Source organism: Eubalaena glacialis, chromosome 2, assembly GCF_028564815.1.
Source record: "Eubalaena glacialis isolate mEubGla1 chromosome 2, mEubGla1.1.hap2.+ XY, whole genome shotgun sequence".
NCBI classification, from domain to species: domain Eukaryota; kingdom Metazoa; phylum Chordata; class Mammalia; order Artiodactyla; family Balaenidae; genus Eubalaena; species Eubalaena glacialis.
Genome location: NC_083717.1, coordinates 186471686 through 186492142, shown reverse-complemented (window position 1 = coordinate 186492142; position 20457 = coordinate 186471686). Strand labels below are relative to the sequence as shown.

The 20457-nt window shown below is 45.6% G+C and overlaps 1 protein-coding gene, 1 long non-coding RNA gene and 1 other non-coding gene across 3 annotated transcripts; 2 read left to right on the top strand and 1 right to left on the bottom strand.

The window, feature by feature from the left end:
* Window positions 1-285: 285 nt before the first annotated feature.
* Window positions 286-9456, bottom strand: GLRX5 (glutaredoxin 5). Its single transcript, XM_061182856.1, has 2 exons — window positions 9093-9456; window positions 286-901 (listed from the first exon to the last, which is right to left on the bottom strand). Exons 1-2 carry the CDS (start codon window positions 9376-9378, stop codon window positions 723-725), a joined length of 465 nt encoding a protein of 154 aa, XP_061038839.1. The 5' UTR covers window positions 9379-9456; the 3' UTR covers window positions 286-722.
* A 348-nt stretch (window positions 9457-9804) lies between these two features.
* LOC133085687 (uncharacterized) lies at window positions 9805-15004 on the top strand. Its single transcript, XR_009699581.1, has 3 exons — window positions 9805-10400; window positions 11237-11422; window positions 13933-15004. It is a non-coding gene; the product is annotated as an uncharacterized LOC133085687 (long non-coding RNA).
* LOC133086055 (small Cajal body-specific RNA 13) lies at window positions 10652-10926 on the top strand. Its single transcript, XR_009699838.1, has one exon. It is a non-coding gene; the product is annotated as a small Cajal body-specific RNA 13 (non-coding RNA).
* Window positions 15005-20457: the final 5453 nt, after the last annotated feature.

Sequence of the window (20457 nt, the reverse complement as noted above, 5' to 3'; positions counted from 1 at the left end):
TAAATGGGATTAGTGCCCTTATAAAAGAGACCCCAAAGAGCTTCTGTGAGAACACAGTGGGAACACAGCTGTCTGTGAAGCAGGAGCAGGCCCTCACCATACACCTGATGTGCTACAGCCTTGATCTTGGACTTCCACCTTCCAGAACTGTGAGAATCAATGTCTGGTGTTTATAAGCCATTCAGTCTGCGGTATTTTGTTATAGCATCCCGGACGAAGACAAATACTTATTGCTATTCAGATTAACAACTCACACGTGGTATCCCTGGGTTGGCAGTTTATTTTAAAAAAACAACACCCCGGTTATCTTTTCTTCCTTGTCCATCATTTTTCTTAACAGAACAAGTTACAAAAAATTGGGGAGGGGGGGTATATTATCTTTGCAGACTGACATATTTGCAGAGGACTCATGAATAATAATGATGATTCAAAAGCTCCTAGGTTTACTCCTGAATCAAGCAAAGAGCAAAGGACAACATAAGAAGGAATTGTTTACAGCAATCTCATCGTACAACATTGATTATGACAGTGCAGTGGTTACAATTACGTTCACGATAGGATATTCCTTGCTCAAATACCAGACATGCTAAAATCAATCACCAGGCTGCTTACAAACTGGAGGAATCAGTGCAAACAGTCATCTGAAGAGCAAAAACCAGAATCTGGAAGGCTTTTCTGGCAGTGAGATTCTGACACCAGCGGCTTCCTCGCGTGGGCCACCCTCACTTTGAGTCTTGATCTTTCTTTTCATCTAAGAGGGCGGAGCGGATCCCCAGCTTTTTCAGTTCTTCCACCAGGTCCCCATTCTGGTGCATCTGCAGAAGAATGTCACAGCCCCCCACGAACTCGCCGTTGAGGTACACTTGCGGGATGGTGGGCCAGTTGGAATAGTTTTTAATGCCTACGGGGAAAGAACATTTAAGCGTCATTTCAGTGGTCAAATACTTGTACGGCAAAATACATTTCCCTGCTCCTAGGGACACGCTGTATCCCTTCCTGGCTCCCCATCCCTGGGGGACCGTGTATTTGCTACAAAGAGCATAAGCTTTAGGGTTGAATGGACCGCTGACTCTTCCAATTATAAACAGTGAGGCCTCCATCCTCTGTTTCCACCCTCATCTCACAAAGTTTTTATGAGAATCAGGTTAAGTAAGGCTCTCATAAACTACCTGACACACAATCGACCCTGGATTAATGGCAGAGAACTTGACTGGTTAATGCAAGTGACACAAGATACACAAGGCTATACTCCCCATGCTTCTGCGGGCCACGTTTTCAGCAAAACAAACAAACGAAAGAAATGCCACTCCATTCCCAAATGGACTACTGAACATGGATCCATGGATCCATCATGGTAACTCACTGGCACACTGGGCAGCCCCCACCTAATGTTTTCCGTGCCTTCTTGGCTGGTGAAGTTACAGACACTGAGTCATTGGCTTTGATCTTTAATAATCCTTTTACCCAAAGAAAAATCCCTCTCCTGTGGCTAGACTGTGGCCCTCGTCCTATTCAGCCCCTCAGATGAGCTCTCCATGGGACAGCCGATCTGGCTCAGCACAGAACTCGCAGGGACTGAGTGAAATGAAGGAAAGGCCCAAAGCTCATGAAGGCCCACGTCCTGGGCCAGGCGCAGGGCCACGGGGTGAGTGAGACCCACTCCCTGCCCTAAGAGACAATGGCTTTGAGGACACACCGAGATGAAGTACGTTCAGGGACAGTGCAGCCATGGGATGATTCTGTTCAGTGCTGGGCCACGAGGATGATGGCTATGAAGGAAATGTGGTTTCAATGTTGAGGCAGAAAAGATCACTCTTTTCTAAATTCCTCCTTACCTTTTACTTCCTTTTCTACTCAGAGGTTGAGATGAAGTATACTTTTTTAAATGTACAAATAAATGAAACAGAAAAGTCAACAAATTCTTCAGGCAAGACAGTATGACACAAATTTTAGAAATCAGTCAAGTGGTGGTTTTTATGTAAACAAACTAAAAATACAAAACCTTTTCTTGATGCCCTATCATTTATTATCAGATGAGTTTTACCAAATAAGATTACCAATATAAGTTATATTACAAATAACAGTCCCAAGATACCATGTGTTTTTCTCTTTTAAGTCACTGCTTTCTAAAAAACAGTGACTTCGGTCTAAACGACAGCACTAGAGGGCCCCCAGTAGAGAGCTTTATCTTTCTTCTGCAGGCAGACTTCATGGATAGAGAAATGGTTACAACGTTATAGGTCCTGAAAAGCTCACTTCTAAGCCACTCTGGGTTTCTGTTTAAAAATAATCAGCTAGAGGTTTGGAGGTTACCAATAAAGGGCAAATTCCATTAACCATCAGAATGTCTTTATACTTGAATACCCTGATGAATTCAAGTTTTGTTTTGTTTTTTTTTGAATTCAAGTTTTTCATCACTCTGATGTTTGGTGCTACATAAACAATTACTTAGCATGTAAGCTGTATGTTTTGGATTTTTTTTTTTAAACTCTATCCTCAAACACAAAGAGTCTATCAGAACTTAACTTTACGTTTCCAATAACACATCTTTTTTTACTTTATGATGGGGGGAGATTAAGAAACGTTTAGAATAAATATGAACTTTTTACTTCTTCTAAACTTTCTTAAATATCTGTTACATTTATGTACATGAACCATTTATCTGCACAATATTATATCTGGGTTTTTTTTTTTCCAATTAATAATACACTGCATTAAGCTTTCCATGGCAATGAATATCTACTGATTCTTTTGGTGAATGCCTACAATTTTCGAAACACACCAAAGGTGAAAACAAATTTGCCATCTGAGGGCCACCCAAAAGCACGTTTAATCCTAAAAAGTACAATTTTTTAAAATAAAATCTTTGTTGAGTAAAAGAATGACTTGCTTTCATCAATCGTTTTTATGGTAGCACACTCAACCAAAGCATTAGGCAACAACTAAACATTACGTTGTTGCAGACCATACGTCCCAACTATAAGGGAAGGAAGGAAATCCATCCTAACCACCAAAACTACCAAAATAAGTGGGCTTTCCACCATCCTGAACATCCAACATACAGTCACATGCAAGGGAGGCTAACTCCTTCCAAACCCCTTGGCCTGTGACTGTCCTAGTAACTTCAAGAACTCAGAAGAACCCACCTCAGAACACATGGCATTGTGACAGCATCCAAGGTGCCTACCAGCTGATAGTTTATCAAAATTAAACTTAACTACTTCTTTAATTTTTAGATTATCAAGTGTTACGGGCGGCTGCTGTCAAAGCAAAGCTCTGGCATCTCTCCTAAAAACGATGCCATTTTCCATGTTTAAAAAGTCTGATTACAAGTTTAAATATTTAAGGAAATACCCAATTGCTTCCTACAGAGTGAAGTGAGAAACTTCCAGTAAGACTACATTCATAAATTGAAAACTAAAACAAATTCTATCAATTCACAATTAATTGTTTAAACATGGCTAATTTTTCTCACCCTTTAAATTTTCAGTAACTGCAATATACAGTGATAATTCTTGTAAGTATCACATGGAATAACTCAGAATCAGAGAGCAACTCTTGAAAATGAGAAAATCATACCCAAGAATGGATTTTAACGATAACCGTATTTTATAGATGACAAACTGCCATTCGGTTTGGGACAGAAAATGCTGACTGCCAAGTTATATAACAGGTTAACACTAGGACAGGGAGTTAGGAGTCTGTCTTACAAAATCAGTTCCACATACACCTACTGTCCCACCAAAACAATGTAATGTTCCAAAGTATCAAGCCAGAGGGGAGAAAATGTTCTGGAAAATACCTTTCCAGAACTTTCAAAAGGTACTTTTCAAAATTCATGACATTTCAGAACATTGGACCTCGTTCGTTCCTGGTTTGGACAATCATCGTAAGAGCACCATGATTATAGTTTTCTTTTTTCCTGGTAGATTTTCAGTACACGAGCTTCAGAGTCTGATGCAGGTTGATGCCAACTCCGCCACTTAACGAGGCTCTGTTCCTCGGGCAAGTCATGTCACCTCCTCCTGGAATCACATATTTCTCCATCTTCCCTAACTTAGAGAATGATGTTAGCACTGCTTGACAAAAAGTAAACCGCGGTGCCGAGAGGGACAAGGGGCTGGTTTAGGGGTCAGCAGACTGTGGCTGGCTGACTTGTAAATACCGCCTCAGATAAATCTGCTCACCTCTCAACCTGTTTCCTCTTCTGTAAAATGGGAATAACTCTATGCCTCACATATTTGTTATGAAGATTAAATAAGATATAATTGGTGAAATGAATTAAGCTCCCACAGCACCAGGTGCACTGTGGTTACTCTCTCCAGGTCAGTGTCCTCTACCCCACCCTCCCCAGGAATGCTTTCCTGACAATATACGCAACGGGGAAAACAGAGGGAAAGAATGCAGGAAAAATACCAGTGAAGTATGCCATGCAATAATAAAAATACCATTTACTGAGCTAAGGGTTCCTGAGTTTCATACTCTAAGTTTTTCACATATCTAATCTCATTTCATCTTTACAAAATTCCTACAAGGTATGTATAATTATCCCTATTTTACAGATGAAGAAATGAAGGCTCAGAGAGGTTAAATAACTTAACCAACGTCACAGTGCTGGCATACGGTGGAGACAGGATTTGAGTCCAGGTGTCTAGGAGTCCAAAGGCCAGGTTCTTGACCACCAGAGGTGGTCTCTGGCCGGGGACGGGCATCTGTCATTCCTGCCCCCCCCCGTGAGTCCCACCTGCACGACACATGGATCTGCAATCCATGGGACTGTTCCACATCTTTAACATTTATAGACACAAACGGCGTTAAGCCACAATTACCCTTTTGCAACTTGCTTTTTGACTAAGCATCGCCTTTTTTGAGATTCAGTCACATTAAATACATCTAGATCTTTTTTTTTTTTTTAATTTTTAAAATTTTTGGCTGCATTGGGTATTTGTTGCTGTGCGGCTTTCTCTAGTTGTGGTGAGCGGGGGCTACTCTTCGCTGCGGTGCGCGGGCTTCTCATTGCGGTGGCTTCTCTTGTTGCCAAGCATGGGCTCTAGGCGTGCGGGCTTCAGCAGTTGCGATGCACGGGCTCAGTATTTGTGGCGCACGGGCTTCAGTAGTTGTGACTCACGGGATCTAGAGCGCAGGCTCAGTAGTTGTGGTGCACGGGCCTAGTTGCTCCGCAGCATGTGGGATCTTCGCAGACCAGGGATTGAACCTGTGTCCCCTGCATTGGCAGGTGGATTCTTAACCACTGCGCCACCAGAGAAGTCCCTAGATCTAATTCATTTTAACCACAATTTAGTTTTCCATCATATGACTAAGCTACAGTTGCTTTCTTCAGTCTGCTGCTAACAGACCAAGATCTGTTGTTGCCCACTTTTCATTATTACAAGGAACACTGCAGTGCTCACCCTTACGTGCATCTCCCAGCTCACATGCAGGGGACGGTCTCTCTAAACAAAGGGGTGGCAAACTACAGCCTTCGGGCCAAAGCCGGTCCACATCCTTGTTTCTGTAAATAAAGTGTTCTTGGAACTTCGCCCCGCTCATTCATCTATGTGCTGTCCCCGCCTGCTGTACACTGTAACAGCAGAGCTGAATAGGTGTAACAGAGACCACCAGGCCCCCAAAGCCTAAACTTTTACTCTCTGGCCCTTTACAAGCTTGTCAATCCCTGATGTAGCCTAAATACCCGGGAGTGAAACAGTTGGCTGTTCAGCTCTGTTCACCTTCAACTTGACTGGGTACTGATAGTCACTCCTTCCAAGTGTGGGCACCACTTTATACCCCCATCTGCAGCATACAACCTGCCCACCAGACACCTATGCACACTTGTTACCCGATTTTTAATGCTTACCAACGTCATAGTTCTACTATTGCCTTAAATTCCTTGATACTGGAAAGGCTGGCCATACTTTCAAATGCTTAATAACCATTCAACAATAGGATGATGGGTATTCATTCAACAGACGCTGTTCCCGATTCGAGGAATACAGTGGTGATCTGAGTAGGCAGAAATTCCAGAGTGTCTATAATCTTTTTAAGAGCAGGGAAGAGAGTTTATGATAAAATGATAAATAAAAGAAGCATTTATTTATTCATTAAAACACGTATTGAAAGCTCGCTTTGCATAAGCATCACACACAGTGCTCAGGGAGTCGCAGAAGACATGTTCCCTGCTCTCAGGAGGGCAAAATGCTATATATAGACATGCGTGATCTCAACTCTGTTAAAAAAAACAAAAAAAACTGTTAGAAACTAGATCCAAATGTTAATAATAATGGTTTATGGTTTATACGGAATTACAGGGGATTTTCATTTTCTTTAGATTTTCAGTGTTTCCCAAATTTCTCCCATGAGCACATGTTACTTTTGCAACTGAAAGTAAAGATTAGTCTTTGTTAAGACCAAGAGCAGGATATGGTGACATCCATCCACCGTGACCCTATCCTTTTGTGGCCGTCTTGTGTGTGCTCCAGATTTTTAAAAAGGAACAAACCTTGAGGAAGGCCAAAACGCAAAGCTGCCTCAGTCACCTTGGTTCTTTGGGTCTCAGGTCTCAGGCTGACACCTCTGTGCATCATACTCCCTGGACCCAGTGCCCAGAACTAGGAGACAGTGTCTGAGGGTCTTCTTCCGACTTGGGTCCTTTCTAAAACTCAGCTTCTCTGGCACAAGAAAACAGGAAAGGCCAATTTTGCAGAAGCCCCTATCCTGTTACTAGAAGTGACCTTGGGTCTGGGAAAAGTTCACAGACATATCTTTAGTTGGCAAAAGCAAGCATCAGACAGCCTGTCAGTCTCTCTTGGTAAACCTGAAGGTGTGGAGAGCAAAAAGATGAAGAATCTTCATGTTTTAAAGCCTCACCCTAGCTAAACTAATCCCCACTCTAATAACGTGCTTACACCACCCTGCCCTAGTCTAGAGGTTAATACTTACCTTAATGTTTACTTTTCTAGGCAACGAAAGACGTGTTACGTTCAATATATATGCAACACATTCACTAACTAAAAGTAATGGTCTGATGAAGCTCAATGGTCAAGAAACTTAAGGGTTAAATTCCTGTTGCTATTGTTTAAACACTTAAGAACAGAAGACTGGAAGTCAGATACATAAGTGCTCTCGGCAAACATTCTTATTCCTGCTGTTACTTTCAGTTTACTGGCCATATTCCAGTATAGCCCATCTCTGGTTATATTTCAAAAAAATGTTTTAATTCAAGTATAGTTGATGTATAATGTTTCAGGTGTACAGCAAAGTGATTCAGTTATACCATCTCTGGTTATATTAAACAGGAGAACAGAAATTCATAAACCAAAGACTCTCAAAACTTTAAGCTAAGCAAGGTATCAACAACACAACATTTTACTAAGGACCACAGTGGCAATTTGCAAGCGGCCTGAGGCAAGGTCCCAGCAGAAAGATTACAGAGTAGTTTCTCCTATCTTATCTTTTAGGCAGAGACGCCACTGCTGCTGCCTGAAGACCGCAGATCACCCTGTATGTGAAAAAAGCCAGCAACTGGTAGCATTCCAGTAGTCCAGGAAGGGAGAAGGGTCATGGGGGCATAGCACATGGTAATACTACATATGCCTCCTGGTAACTCTAAGCTGCCTTCACTCCTTGTTTCCATCCACCAAAACCGAGAGTTCTATAAGGATTAGATTCCATGGGAAAAAATACTTTTAAAACCATGAAGTGCTAATAATAAAATAGCTACCATTTAATGGATGCCTTCTGAGTGCGAGATAAGAAGACAGGCACTTTCTAAAACTTTTATTTTCCCTTTTCTCCTCACAAAAACTTTGCCAAGTGTGGTTTCATCATCCTTATATTATCGAAAAGGAAAATGCAGTCACGTGACTTGCTTCGGGTTGCACAGCTGATTGGCCAAAGGAGTCTAACCCAAAGCCCTTCCCTGACGCCAGGCTGTCCCATCTCTGTTGGAATGAGTACGATTGACAACTTCAAATGCAGAAGAGCAAAATACAGAATTCTGAATGTAGACTACCATAGCACTTGATGCCCTAAAACACTTTTTAGAACACTGTCACTAAACAGCAGCAGGAAACTCAGGGAGAACTCAGTCACTGAAAGTCTAACTCGAATGCCACCCTTCAGGGGGTACAGGCACGGTCCCCCCCATGCCTCCGCCAACCCCACCCACCCCAGCCAAGGAGCAGACCCGGGAGTTCTGGCCTCGCTCTCCTCCCCCACTAAGATGAAATAGAAGAATGCAGGTAATGTTCTCAGCAAGGTGCTCATCAGAAAAGATACTGGTTAACTGTCAGGGCCCTCCACCCTCCCCTCTGGGCCACTGAAAAGTCACAGACACTACTGTGTCTGCCGCAGACCCTGACTGGCTCCTGGAGCTCCAAGCCTGAGTGAGCTAGGGCCCAGGAGTCATTCCTCGTCCCTCTCCCCACAAGCCTCTCCAATCCCTAGCCCTCACAAATCTCTCCCACCCTTCAGTATCTACAAATAAATTTAATGTCTTTTTCTCCCACACCAGATCCCAACTAAGACCTGTCCAAAAGCTGTGTCAACCGCTCCTGTAGCAGCAACAGAGAACGGTCCCTGACACCCCGAGCCTTGAGGCACGACAGGCCAGCCTCTGACCCCCTAGCCTCAGACAAGGGCAACCTCGACCCTCCCCCCGCCATCAACAGCACCTGCTCCTTATCCACGAGACAGGGCGGCCCCTCAAAGTGTCCCCGAAGTGCCTACCTCTTAATGGCTCTTCCTGTATCGCTCTCTGCCCACTTCCCCAGCCCTGCAGAGCAGGGAGTCAGGCTGCTGACCACGCTCCTTGGATTCAGCCGAGGGGCACTGGCCCCGAAATGCCTTTTTCAGCTCAAAGTGAGGACCGGGGAACCGCTAGGACTTACTCCATTGTCCAAGTTGGCCCAGAGGCCCAGATCCTCGAGACCCAGTTCAAGTCGATCGTGCCCCCACCCCAGACCCGTGTGGAAGCTCGTGTCTGAACTCCCCTCGAGCCCCCGTACAGACCTTGCCCGACAGACCCTCGGCCCCGCAGAGTGGCCTCGGCCGGTCGCCCCCCAGCCCCGCCCCCGCCCCCAGCCGGCTCTGACCTTGCCGGAGCTGGGGGTCGTCCAGCACGTTGTAGGCCGCGTAGTCGCGGACGCCGTGCAGCCGCAGGATCTGCACCACGGCGTTGCTGAAGCCGCACTGGGGCTGCTCCGGCGTCCCCTTTAGGAAGACCACCACCCTGTCCTTCTTCACCAACGCGTCCAGTTGCTCCGACGAGCCGCTGCCGCCCGAGCTCTCCGCCCGCACGCCCGGGCCCCGCAGGCCGCCGCCCGCGCCGCGCCCCCAGCGGAGCAGAGCCGCCGCCACCCGGCCCAGGGACCCGCTCATCCCCGCACGTTGGCCGGAGCTCTCGACGGCCAGGAACCTGGGCTAACCAGCCGAAGCCTTCCCGGGGCCCGGCCCGCGGAGGCCCGGCCCGCCCCCCGGAGGCCCTCATTGGACCGGCTCCGAACAGCTCTCCGTGATTGGAGAAACTTGGCCCTCAATTGCTGGATTCCACCAATCACGTTACTCGTCCCGCCCCGACAGGTTGGAGGCGGTCCTTACGCCTGAGCCGCATTTCATCGCCTTACCATTGGCCGCCGGCAACCGTTTTGTCAGTTGATTGGAGAGAATGGATGTCCATCAGGGTCACGCTCCGAGGCAAGGGGAGGCGAAACGAGCGGGAAGATGGCTTCTTTCCGAAAGGTAGACGGGCCTGCTACGATGCTCCGGGAGGACTTGGGACAGGCGCTGGGCGGGGTTTCGCCGTTCCGCGGAACGCCGGGAAGCGGTCACTTCCAGATGAAGGTTCCGGTTCCGGTGCGGGCGGAGGTTGCGTTGCCACGGCAGCGCGGTTGGCTGGCCGCTGGTTCTTGCGTTCCGGGTGGTGGCTGGGCTGGAGCAGGCTTGGATCCGCCGTTCCTGGCTTTGGTGAGCTTCCCGGAGCTTCAGTAAGGCCGCGGCTGTTCGCGGCGGAAGCAGGGAAAGCGCCGGGCTCTGGCGGCCAGGCCTGCCCGGGGCTATGGCGTCGGGGCCCGGCCGTGTGTCGCAGCCCTCCTGTGGTCCCGCTGCCCCCGTGGGAGCAGAGGCCCAGACCCCTTCCCGTGGTTCCCGCCTCTGCAGCGCGATTATTCCACTAAAACAACTTTGATTTTTAAAGTTTGTAAAGAGCTCTCGTCTGTGTGATCGGGGCTTCGCTGACTTTCCAGCCGACCTAAGCCTCTGGGCCTGGGCCCAGGAAGGGTTTGTTGAATGGGGAACTAAGAAAGGAATTGGTTCGTTCGACAGACGTTTTCTGAGCAGCTGCTGCGTGCAAGGCACGGTGCCGGCGCGGGACCTGTGCCCAGAGCTTGAGAAATGAGAAGCAGGTACAAAGCAATGTGAGGGTAGAGAGGAGGGAAGGGAAGCCTCCCTAGGCCCACTGCTTTCTCTGTTCTCCATTGTGCTTAGCACATCTTGACATATATTTATTAGCTTGTTTATTGACTTCCCTCCCAGACTGTCAACTTCATTCACTGCTGTATCCTCAGTACGTAGAACAGTGCTTGGAACCTAGCAGGTGCTAACATTGGTGAAAAGAACGATCCCAGAAGAGCGGGGCTCAGTGAAATCGCCACGTGGTCTGTAGTCTTGGAGCGGTGCTGGGTTGGTGGTACCCTAGAGCACACCAGACTTGCAGAGAAAGCATTCTCCAGAGGAAGCTGAGGCATGGCTGCTCAAGGGACAGCAGTACCATGTGCAATTTTCCTCTGATAGTTTCCGAGTACTGTTGCCACGGTGATAATGGCTGTGCCATGTCATTATCTATCAACCGACAGTAAAAGAAGGTTTTGCAGTCAGATGTTGTTTAACAGATGGAGTGGTTTCTGTTGGACACTAAGTACTGCTACAAATTACTTTCTTTTTAAACCCTAAGTATTTTAAAAGTTGTGGCTGGAGGTGGTCTGGTTCTCCTTTGGAGGCGCTCAAGTTTAAAAATCAGAAAATTAGTCCATGTGCTGACAGCAAGTGAATCTTCCAAATAATCATTCACCACGAGACTTGAGGCCAGTAAGCTGAAAATAAACTCAAGACGTTACTCAGAAATGCTCCCCAGTGATGTATTTGTTTTATCCCCGTGGTTGTTTTTGATGTTTGGTAGTTTTCTAATGTGGGACCCAAAATTGATCAGCTTCTTAATGAGTCCTTTCTTTTCCCCCTCCAGAGTCATTGATTCCAGGTAAATCAGAGGAACAAACATCATACAGAAATATACAGGACAGTAACATACAGGAAGCGATGTGATGTCGAAGCTTAACTGTTGTTTCAAAAGTCCAGCATCTGGTGTACCTAACAGTAGGGGCTATATTATTTGCAAAGTCACCTAACTTTTACTCATACTTATGTTCTGGTAAGTTTGTTTTAGTTTTTTTTTAAATAAATATTGGCAGTTCGTTCCAGAAAACCTGAATTGTTTATTGCCTACCCTGAACTGTCTCATTCTGCTCTTGTGTTGACTGGAATAGGAAGAAAAATTTGCAAACTTATGATATGAGGATCCAGAGACATAGTGCTAGTCATGGGGAGTATCATGTCGCTTATCCAGTGTGTGATACTGGCTTTGCCAGTACAGTTGGCAGACATTTTATTAAATTGAGAATACAGCTGTCATTAAAGGTTAAAAGTAATCCTTGAGCAGGAAGAATACAAAGTCTATGTTTTCCAAATTTATAATAGAGTTGCTGTGTACAGTCGAGTATGATAAGGACGTCCATGAAATGCAAGGAAAGCGAGTCGGGGCTCTTTCAGGGAGCTAAGTGGGATGGCTTTGATAGTATTGATCAAGGCCAGGAAAACAGATCATGTATCTAGACCAAAGAAATTGAAACAATGCACCTAAATTTAAGTTTTTAATAAAGCAACCTAAAATGCAAAATGTTGCATGTGTTGAACATACCGCTTTCTGTCTTTGACTTAAAACCACTCATCAAGTATTGGCACCAAACATCAGTGACTTAAAGAATCAAAGATAATAGTGTTCAAAATATTTGTTCCAAAGCACCAACTTCTTACATATGATGTGGCATTTGAGTTATGAGCTTTCTCATTAGAAATTCTGTAGTGAGAAAGTATGATGAAAAATACATTTCTTAAACAGTTGTAAGAAATCTGCATTTATGCTTAACTGCATTTGGGTGTTTTGAACATGGAAGTCACCATCTTTATCAGTTTGTGATCTCCCACGTGGACATTAATGGGGAGGTAGGGGTGGGAAGTACAGGAAACTTAGGAGAATCCTGGGATTTGGGGTCACAAAATGTAATTAGACCCCAAACTAAATAATCATACCATGTAAACATGCTGACTCAGGCATCCTAAAAATGTTTTTCTTCCCTGTGCTTATTTATAGATGAGGCTTTACTATATTTAGTAAAATTTCTCCTTTCTCCCCACTCCACCAAAAGCAAATTCACTGTTGAACCCATAATTAAAACCTTACAAATTTGAGATCATTTCTTCCTATATATCAGCTCTAAATGAAGAGTCAGGATTATTGAGCCTAAGATGAAACTTTATTTGAACACTTAGCATGTCAGTGTTTTCGTACCCTAACTTCAGTCCTAAAGGTCACGCTGCATTCTGACAGGGTGTGGTGATTGTGCGTAGGACACATGACCCAGAAATGTCTAGGTCTGAGCTGGCCAGAGCATTCTGCGAGTGTCATTTTAAGGGAAAAGTGGCTGCAGGTGTTGCACAACGGGTTGAGCCACCAAACATTCCTGAGCTAAAATAGCATTTGAGACCCAGATATCCGTAGACCCAAGGTGAAACTTGAGACCTTTCTCCGTGGTGCCCCTTAGCTATTCGGTAATTTTAGAGCATCACTGCAACCCTGGAATTAACTTGATTCCCTCAAAAATAATTGTAATGTGTGAGAAACTGAGGCAGTGCCCAGCCCCCTGAGAACATTTTTGCTAACCCGTAATGCAAAGATAGAAATGCCTTTGCAGGGACTTCCCTGGGGGCGCAGTGGTTAAGGCTCCGCGCTCCCAGTGCTGGGGACCCAGGTTCCATCCCTGGCCAGGGAAATAGATCCCATGTGCATGCCGCAACTAAGAGTTCGCATGCCACAACTGAGGAGCCCACCTGCCACAACTAAGACCCAGAGTAACCAAATAAATAAATATATTAAAAAAAAAAAAAAGAAAAAAGAAAAGAAATGCTTTTGGGATCTTTACTACCTCTATCTGACAAGACAGCTGGGTTTATAAATACTTCTCTGGCCATGGGAGTGGCCTCAGTTTTGCTAATCGCAGGTTCTCACATCATGTGGGCTCAGCCTAGAGGCAGGAAGGGGGACCTCATTCGGGCCCCCTTCCACTCTATCACAAAGGTCCTGCTCTCCTCCTCTGGGTAAAATGAAGAGAAATGATGTCCTGTAAATTTAGTTCAGTCTAGAACACACTGTGGGAGATACAGGTGAAAATGAATTCCTGAAGAAGCACTTATGAAAAGCCTGGATGTCACAGCAGAGCCTGATTCTGTTCTGGGATTTGGAATGTAGAGGTGTGAGGCCTGGCTTCAGTCCTAAGCATCACTTACGAGCTCTTTTGGATTTTCCTTGGAATCTTCTGCCCCTTACATCTTCCCCTCCCTGGATTTGTGAAAAATGTATTTGTGACATCTGCAAAAGGTAATGCCTGTTTCAAGATGTCTTTATCTAAGGATTGCAGAGTTTTAATGAATCACTTTGTACTCTATTCCTCTGCTCCTAGACATTTACCCCCAAAATATTGGCATGCATGTGTAGTACAGCAAACTGGTTTTGTGTACATGAATTCATTTGAAACTTGCATTAGCCCTAGGATAATAGTCCCCTGGCATTTTGGTCCCTAAATTAAGTTCTCTTTTCACTATAAGATCCCACATGCTGCGGAGCAACTAAGCCCGTGCACCACAACTACGGAGCCTGCGCCCTAGAGCTCGCGAGCCACAACTACTGGAGCCCGTGAGCCACAACTACTGGAGCCCGCACGCCTAGAGCCCGTGCTCCGCAACAAGAGAAGCCACCGCGATGAGAAGCCCGTGCACAGCAACAAAGACCCAACTCAGCCCAAAATAAAAATAAATAAATAAATTTATATATAAAAAAAAAGAATGAACCAGAAGTAAAAAAAAAAAAGATTGTTAATAACACCTTTTTGACAGACTTGAGCACTTCGGGTTCCTCTTTTTACCTTCACAAGCACTTCTTAAATCTTACTGCGGAATCGTAGCAAAGCCAGCAAGTCCCACAGAAAATTAAATATTCCTGAATTATCTCCAGGGTAGGTATGTATTGGATACAGATGTGATTTTTATGCTTTGCGAAACTAAACTGACAACAATTTCAATGCAAAACTCCAATGAAACAAATAACCCATAGCTTTTCACTTCTGAAAGTTTCATTCTCTGTTGTCCCCATGCTGCTTTTTCTCAGTGAGGCCTGAAGTCCCTGGCTATATATAGGCTTTAAAAATCAGACATCTGCTGGACTTTGTTCTATTGAGAACTTTATTTCGAGGGAAAGAGCCCAAATCATATCTCCTGTCAGGTAATATTAAGAATTAAGTGGTAATCACAAAACATGTTAAGACTTAAGTAAAGGTGATAAAAGAATTGTTGACTTTTCCTCAACTGTCTGTTTAGTGAAAGATTTTAATGTTTTGTGTTATGTTTCTTTTTCTTTTGCAAGCAGATAGATTCCATAATTCAAACTGTCATTACATTTCCAGCGACTTCTGAGAAGGTGCCCAGACCACAGAATTTAGAAAGCAAGGAGCCAGTACTGTTGTGTGTCACACTTGTTAGGAAGATTTATCTGTTGGCAGGAGTCTTGTGTCCCCCTCTGATAATCACTGAGCTTGCAGCCAGACGAACACTGAGAAAACTTTATTGTTTTCCTTTGAATGATGGCTAAGATGTATTGCCAAGGCCATAAATATTCTTTATGTTGAGTCAGAATTTCATTTCGTACTTCCGCCTTTGAGCCTTAATAATTTCAGGCTTCAAAATTAAATCTTGCTCTCATGGGAATCCACTGCTCTAGCCTACTTCAACAAAGTAGCTAGTGAAGGACCCCAGTTTCACGGATTGGGGGAGTGGGTTGGAAATGGGCTGACATTAACTGTTCATTTTCCTTTGCAGGAAAAAAACTGGTGGATTTTAAAAAATATTTTTTCCTACTGTTATGGCCAGAAAAATCTCACTTGCTAATTCTAAACTTTACACTTTTTGCAAGTGTACTCTACTGAGATAGAATTAATTGATACCAAATTTCTGTGAGCCAGAGTTTTGAAGTTTTAATAAAAGACTATATTATAAACCAGTAACACTGTAAAAAAAATAATAAATAAATAATAAAAGAAGGGAGGAGCATTTTGCATAGGCTGCACTTGCAAAATTGAGTCACCAAGAGAATTTTGTATCAAAAGCCTTGAGAAGGTGACATATTTGCTGGCTTTCTCCCCTCTCCAGACATCCAGTGATCTGCACTTAGTGTAACTCTAAGCACATATGTCAGTCCACTTGGTGAGCTATTCCCATTGGTTCATCTCTTCATACGGCTCAGCTGCAGCTCTGTGATGGTTCATGCATACTGCCGGCTGGTGGGGAACAGGGCCAATAATACCCTCCTACTTGAAGGGATTTTTGAATCCCTTCTTGAAAAATAACCCATCATCTTTCAAAATCATTCTATCTTTTGAAAAACTTGGAGCATTTCATAATGAGTCTCTGCCTTACCCCACAAGACAGGTAGGGGGCGCTGGTCTGTCTGTCTTAGGAAGCAGGGGCAGCAGGAGCCAATAAGTGCTGTCGCTGTCAGCGCACACAGTGTCTGGGAATTAATCAGCCAGCCGGTTTCTAGGAAGAGGCTCTCAGTTCCCATTCCAAGTCCTGTTCTTATTTTAGGGAATGGTTTACTCTCTCAGTTTTCTAATATTACAGCCACAACAGATTAGAAGCAGTAAATCTAAAAGGCTAACACTAAAAGCAGGAAGAAACAATGACTAACAGGTTAACAGGAGATTTTTTAAATTGAGAAGCAGATATTTTGGGATTTTCCTCTTTTTCTTTTTTTTTTGAAAAGTCACATTCTGGAAGCGTTTGGTGTAACGCAGGGGCAAACATCCCTCACATGTCACAGTTCCTTGAGCATTAGAGCCCTGTGTAGTAGTTCTAAATCATCCAGAAAAGGAAATGGTATTTCACGTGCTTTGGTTAAGTCAAGGAAGCGTAGTATATATTAGATTGCCAACAAAAATTATACAGACTCATGGCCTAAGGGGGTTGTGTTAAATAAATTTCAGAGGAATACTTTCTTCCCTCATTGTGCCACATAAACAGTTTTATTCTACTTTTTTTAAAAAATATTTTTATTTCTTTATTTATTTGGCTGTGCCGGGTCTTAGTTGTGGCACTCAGGATCTTCGCTGAGGCATGCAGGATCTTTCATCGCGGCACGTGGGATCTAGTTCCCTGACCAGGGATCGAACCCGGGCCCCCTGCATTGGGCGCGTGGAGTCTTAGCCACTGGACCACCAGGGAAGTCCCTATTCTACTTCTGTTATGTGTCTCATATTAGTCCATGATGAGCACTTAGAAATACTTAATACATTTAATTAGGTGGTGAGGTATTGAATAATATTGGCATAAAGCTGGGTTTTTCCAAACTGTATGAATCAGTTTGGGCTTGAGAGCTCAGCTAACATCAGGCCTGGAGACAGCTGCCCATAAAGCAGTTCTCCAAACCCTGGTTACACAGTTAGTCATCAAAGCATATAACCACTGTGTGTCCTACCACTCAGCCACATTTTACTGCTTTTGGGGACCAAGACCCTTCAGGGGTTTTGTATGTCTCACGGTTTAATTTTATGCCCCACCACCCACTAGACCATCAGCTTCTAGTCCAACAGAACTCGTTTCTTCACCCCGGGTCCTTAGCACTACGCCTGGCACTTAGTATGTGCTCAATGCATAACTCCTGAATGGAGAACACGTGACATGGTAAGCAGTACAGGACAGTATCTCAGAAACCCCAAATTGCGTGAAACTCACAATACTGACCGCAGATGCCACAGGAGGGAGAGAAACATTTGGCCGTAGAGCTTGTGCTAAGCAGGACATGGAGTGCAGTAAGACACTCCCACTCCCCGGGACCTCACCATCTTATGATGAGGACAGACGCAAGAATGTCACTAAGTACTGGAGAGGGCTGAGGGTGTGGGCCCCAACACAGCGAGTCAGGGCCTCAGGGATCAGAGACAGTCGGTAGAGGGGCTGGTGTTTGAATTCAGTGTTGATGAAGAGGTAAAGAGCTGCTGTTTAAAAGGGAAGGACAAAAAACATTAAGAAAGAAAGGGAAGGACATTCCAGGGAGAGGAAACAGCCAGGGCAAAAGCACAAAGGCCCAGGCATGCTCTGGGGGCACACCAGGCCTTAGGATTTTGTCCTTGGGTTGAGAGAAGATCACAGAAAGGGGGTAAGCAGCAGAGTTCTTGAGAGATGAGCCTGGTAGGAATGTTGATGAATCGCAGGTGGCCCAGACTCACCGAGGGAGGCCAGTCCGGAGACCCCTGTAAGATGGAACAATTCCCGGGCTCTGGCTTGTGTGCTATGGGTGAAGGGCACCAGTGCGAGCCACATTCCATACTTTGAAGGTAGGACTGACAGCATCTGGTGACCGGCTGGATGTGGGGACGAGGCTGGGAAGGAGAGGGCAGGACTCAGGCTTACTCCCAGGTTCTGGCCTAGCCGCTAGAGCTCCTACTTGCTGAGGAATTCGGGAAATACAGGGGGAGGAGGAGGGAGGGTTGAAGGGGTGAGTCATGAGTTACTTCTGAACATTCTGAGTTTCCAGGAATCTGAGGGGCATCTATCTAAATCATTAGGTTATATCTGAAATATTGGGGGAGATGATTCAGATGATTGCCCTGGCAGGTCTGGACCTGATGGTAAAAGAGATTCGGGCAGGGAGAGCAAGAAAAAGGAAAAACCAGGGATGAAAGCTGGGGGATGTGTGCAGTTAGGGAAGGACAGGCCTGAAGACTAGAAAGGAGGCAGGAGGAGAAATGAGCAAGTGCTTCCAGGAGAGAAGCCCCATCAGGGCTGTCAGAAGCTGCGAGAGAGGCCAGGTAAGGACCCAAGTGTCCCCTGGGTTTGGCAGTGGAGGTAAGCGAAGCATGGCTGTGGGCTGGGCAATGAGGGCGTTCCCCAACCTTGGGCAGCTCCCTGAACCTCTCAGAGACTCTGGAACATGAAGGAGTTGGGCCAGTGAATTTATAGTGTCTTCAGGCTGCTATTTGTGGGTGTGCACCTGTGTTTCAGGCCATCTTAGAGTGTAAACTGAGCAGACAGGGTCCAGTCCTTTGCCCAGATTTGCCAGTGACACAAACAAACATTTCAGCTTGGATGATGAAACAGCCTTGATTGCTGAAGCAGGAGAATTAATCCCACTGGCGCAGCGCCAGCAAGGACCTTTTAGATACCCAAGGACACAGGATGTGCGTGCTACTTTCTCTCCTGCCTGTTCATGGGGGCTGCTTCTGTCTGCTGAGTACGGCTTTTGAAGAGCCAGGAGGTGCATGTGGTGGCACTTGCCGTTTTTCTCTGCACACCAACTCAACAGCATCAAAGAAGAAAATGAGGATTAAAGTTCTTTAAGATTCCAGGCCAGGTGCCGGGGTCTCGCAGTGCAAGGACTTGTGGCAGTCAGTTCGAAAAGCGTTTGTGACGCCTGTGTCTGGGGCCAGTCATTTGCAGCAAGATTCTAAGGTTTGCTGGAAAGAAGCTCCTGCAGTGAAATGGCCTTCTCTGCTGGGGAAACACCAAGAATTGTCATCAAGAGCAACAGGTTTCATACAGGGGTGCGGATCTGTTTGACACAAGCCTCGCCAGTCCAGTAGAGGGGCCAATCATGCCCCAAGTGTGGCTTTCCCCCGAGCAGAGCCCAGCCGGATTGCATGGTGATGGGGTGGCACAAATGCCCTGCACAGTTCTGCTGCCCTAACTTGGGTGCAGAGCCCCCACTGCCCGTCCTGGGCACTCTGCCTGTCACACTGAGCTGCTAATATTATCACATGTTCAGAACATCCGAGCCTGCCGAAAGCAAGGAGAGAACATTTCAGCAGATTTCAAAAACATGTCTCCAGGGAGCGAAAACACGAAAAGATTTCTCTTCCTCCTTAGTGGAGACGTCTTCCTTACCCACAGCCTCTTCCTGAGTTGGTCTGCCATGAACTTTGGTTGGCAAGCCTAGTCATTGGAGGGTTTCATTTCCCATGATAGCACACATTTGCACAGAACTTCAAGTTCGTAGCACATTCTCATGGTCCTTATTCTCTGCGATCCTCCTGACAGCTCCTGCAGGGAACCCAGGACATGAACTGGCCCCATTTTGTAGATGTGGAGGGGTGATGGCCCGCCCTGCACTCAGCCAGCTGGGGGATGCCTAGCCCCGGAGGTACCATGTCAGGAGATTTCCATCCAATGAGCTTTTCACTCTGCCACGCCTCCGCCCTCCCCGCGCCCCTCTCTCCCCCCCGCACCCCACCGACCGCTGGCTTCGCAACACTGACATTATCAAGGCTGCATCCAGGTTTCAAAACAAAATCAAACAAACAAATAAGCCGGGTTCCTAGTGTGCCCCGTGCCGTTGTTTAAGCCAAAACAGTGAAGCTGGAAGGCTGAGCAGCTGTCAAGGCTGTGACAGAAGAGTAATCACACATCTCACGTGTTCAGCACCAAGGAAATCGCTGAGCATGGCTGTGACTTCCCTGGTACAGAGCAGTTCAGAGAATTTGAAACCACAATCATCATCCGAGATGAGCTCAGCCAGCCCTGCGTGTTTCATGGTACGTATGAAACTGAAGCTCTGATGTTTTTCTCACTGCATGTGCAGGTGATCAATGTAACTGGAGGGCTCAGCCCTGCTGTTTACACTCACTGATACACACATACACAACAGACCTCCAGGCTGGTCCTCTTCATTATGTGCAGACTTTCTCTTCTGTTACTAAGGCTGGTGCTGTTCTTTGCAAAGTACTTTTAATTTCTCATCAGTAACCTTGACCCATAAGGAACTCATCACAATAATGAAGCCAGAGCTGTAATGTTTGGGGTTCAATGTGGCTCTGTGTAAAAATATAACCTAAGAAACAGATTGGAATTAAATCATGACCAGAAAATGGCCCTCCACTATTGCTACCAGGCAGACAGAAGGGGCAGTGATTATTAATAAGAGTGTGGGCTGAAGCCAGAGTGCCTGGGTTTGTACCCCAGGGCAGTCATGTGATAGCTGTGTGATGATGAGCAAGTTATCACCCTCTCTGTTCCCTCATTTGTAAAATTAGATAGTAGTAGCTACCTTGATGAGGACTAAATGAGTTAATATAAGTAAAGTCAGAG

Bases quoted from the DNA above. Each gene is read 5' to 3' on its own strand.
- GLRX5 (XM_061182856.1), bottom strand. From the start codon at position 9,378: ATGAGCGGGTCCCTGGGCCGGGTGGCGGCGGCTCTGCTCCGCTGGGGG. The intron at 902-9,092 runs GTCAGAGCCGGC...CTTTCCCCGTAG, and splicing joins CGACCCCCAGCTCCGGCAAG to GCATTAAAAACTATTCCAAC.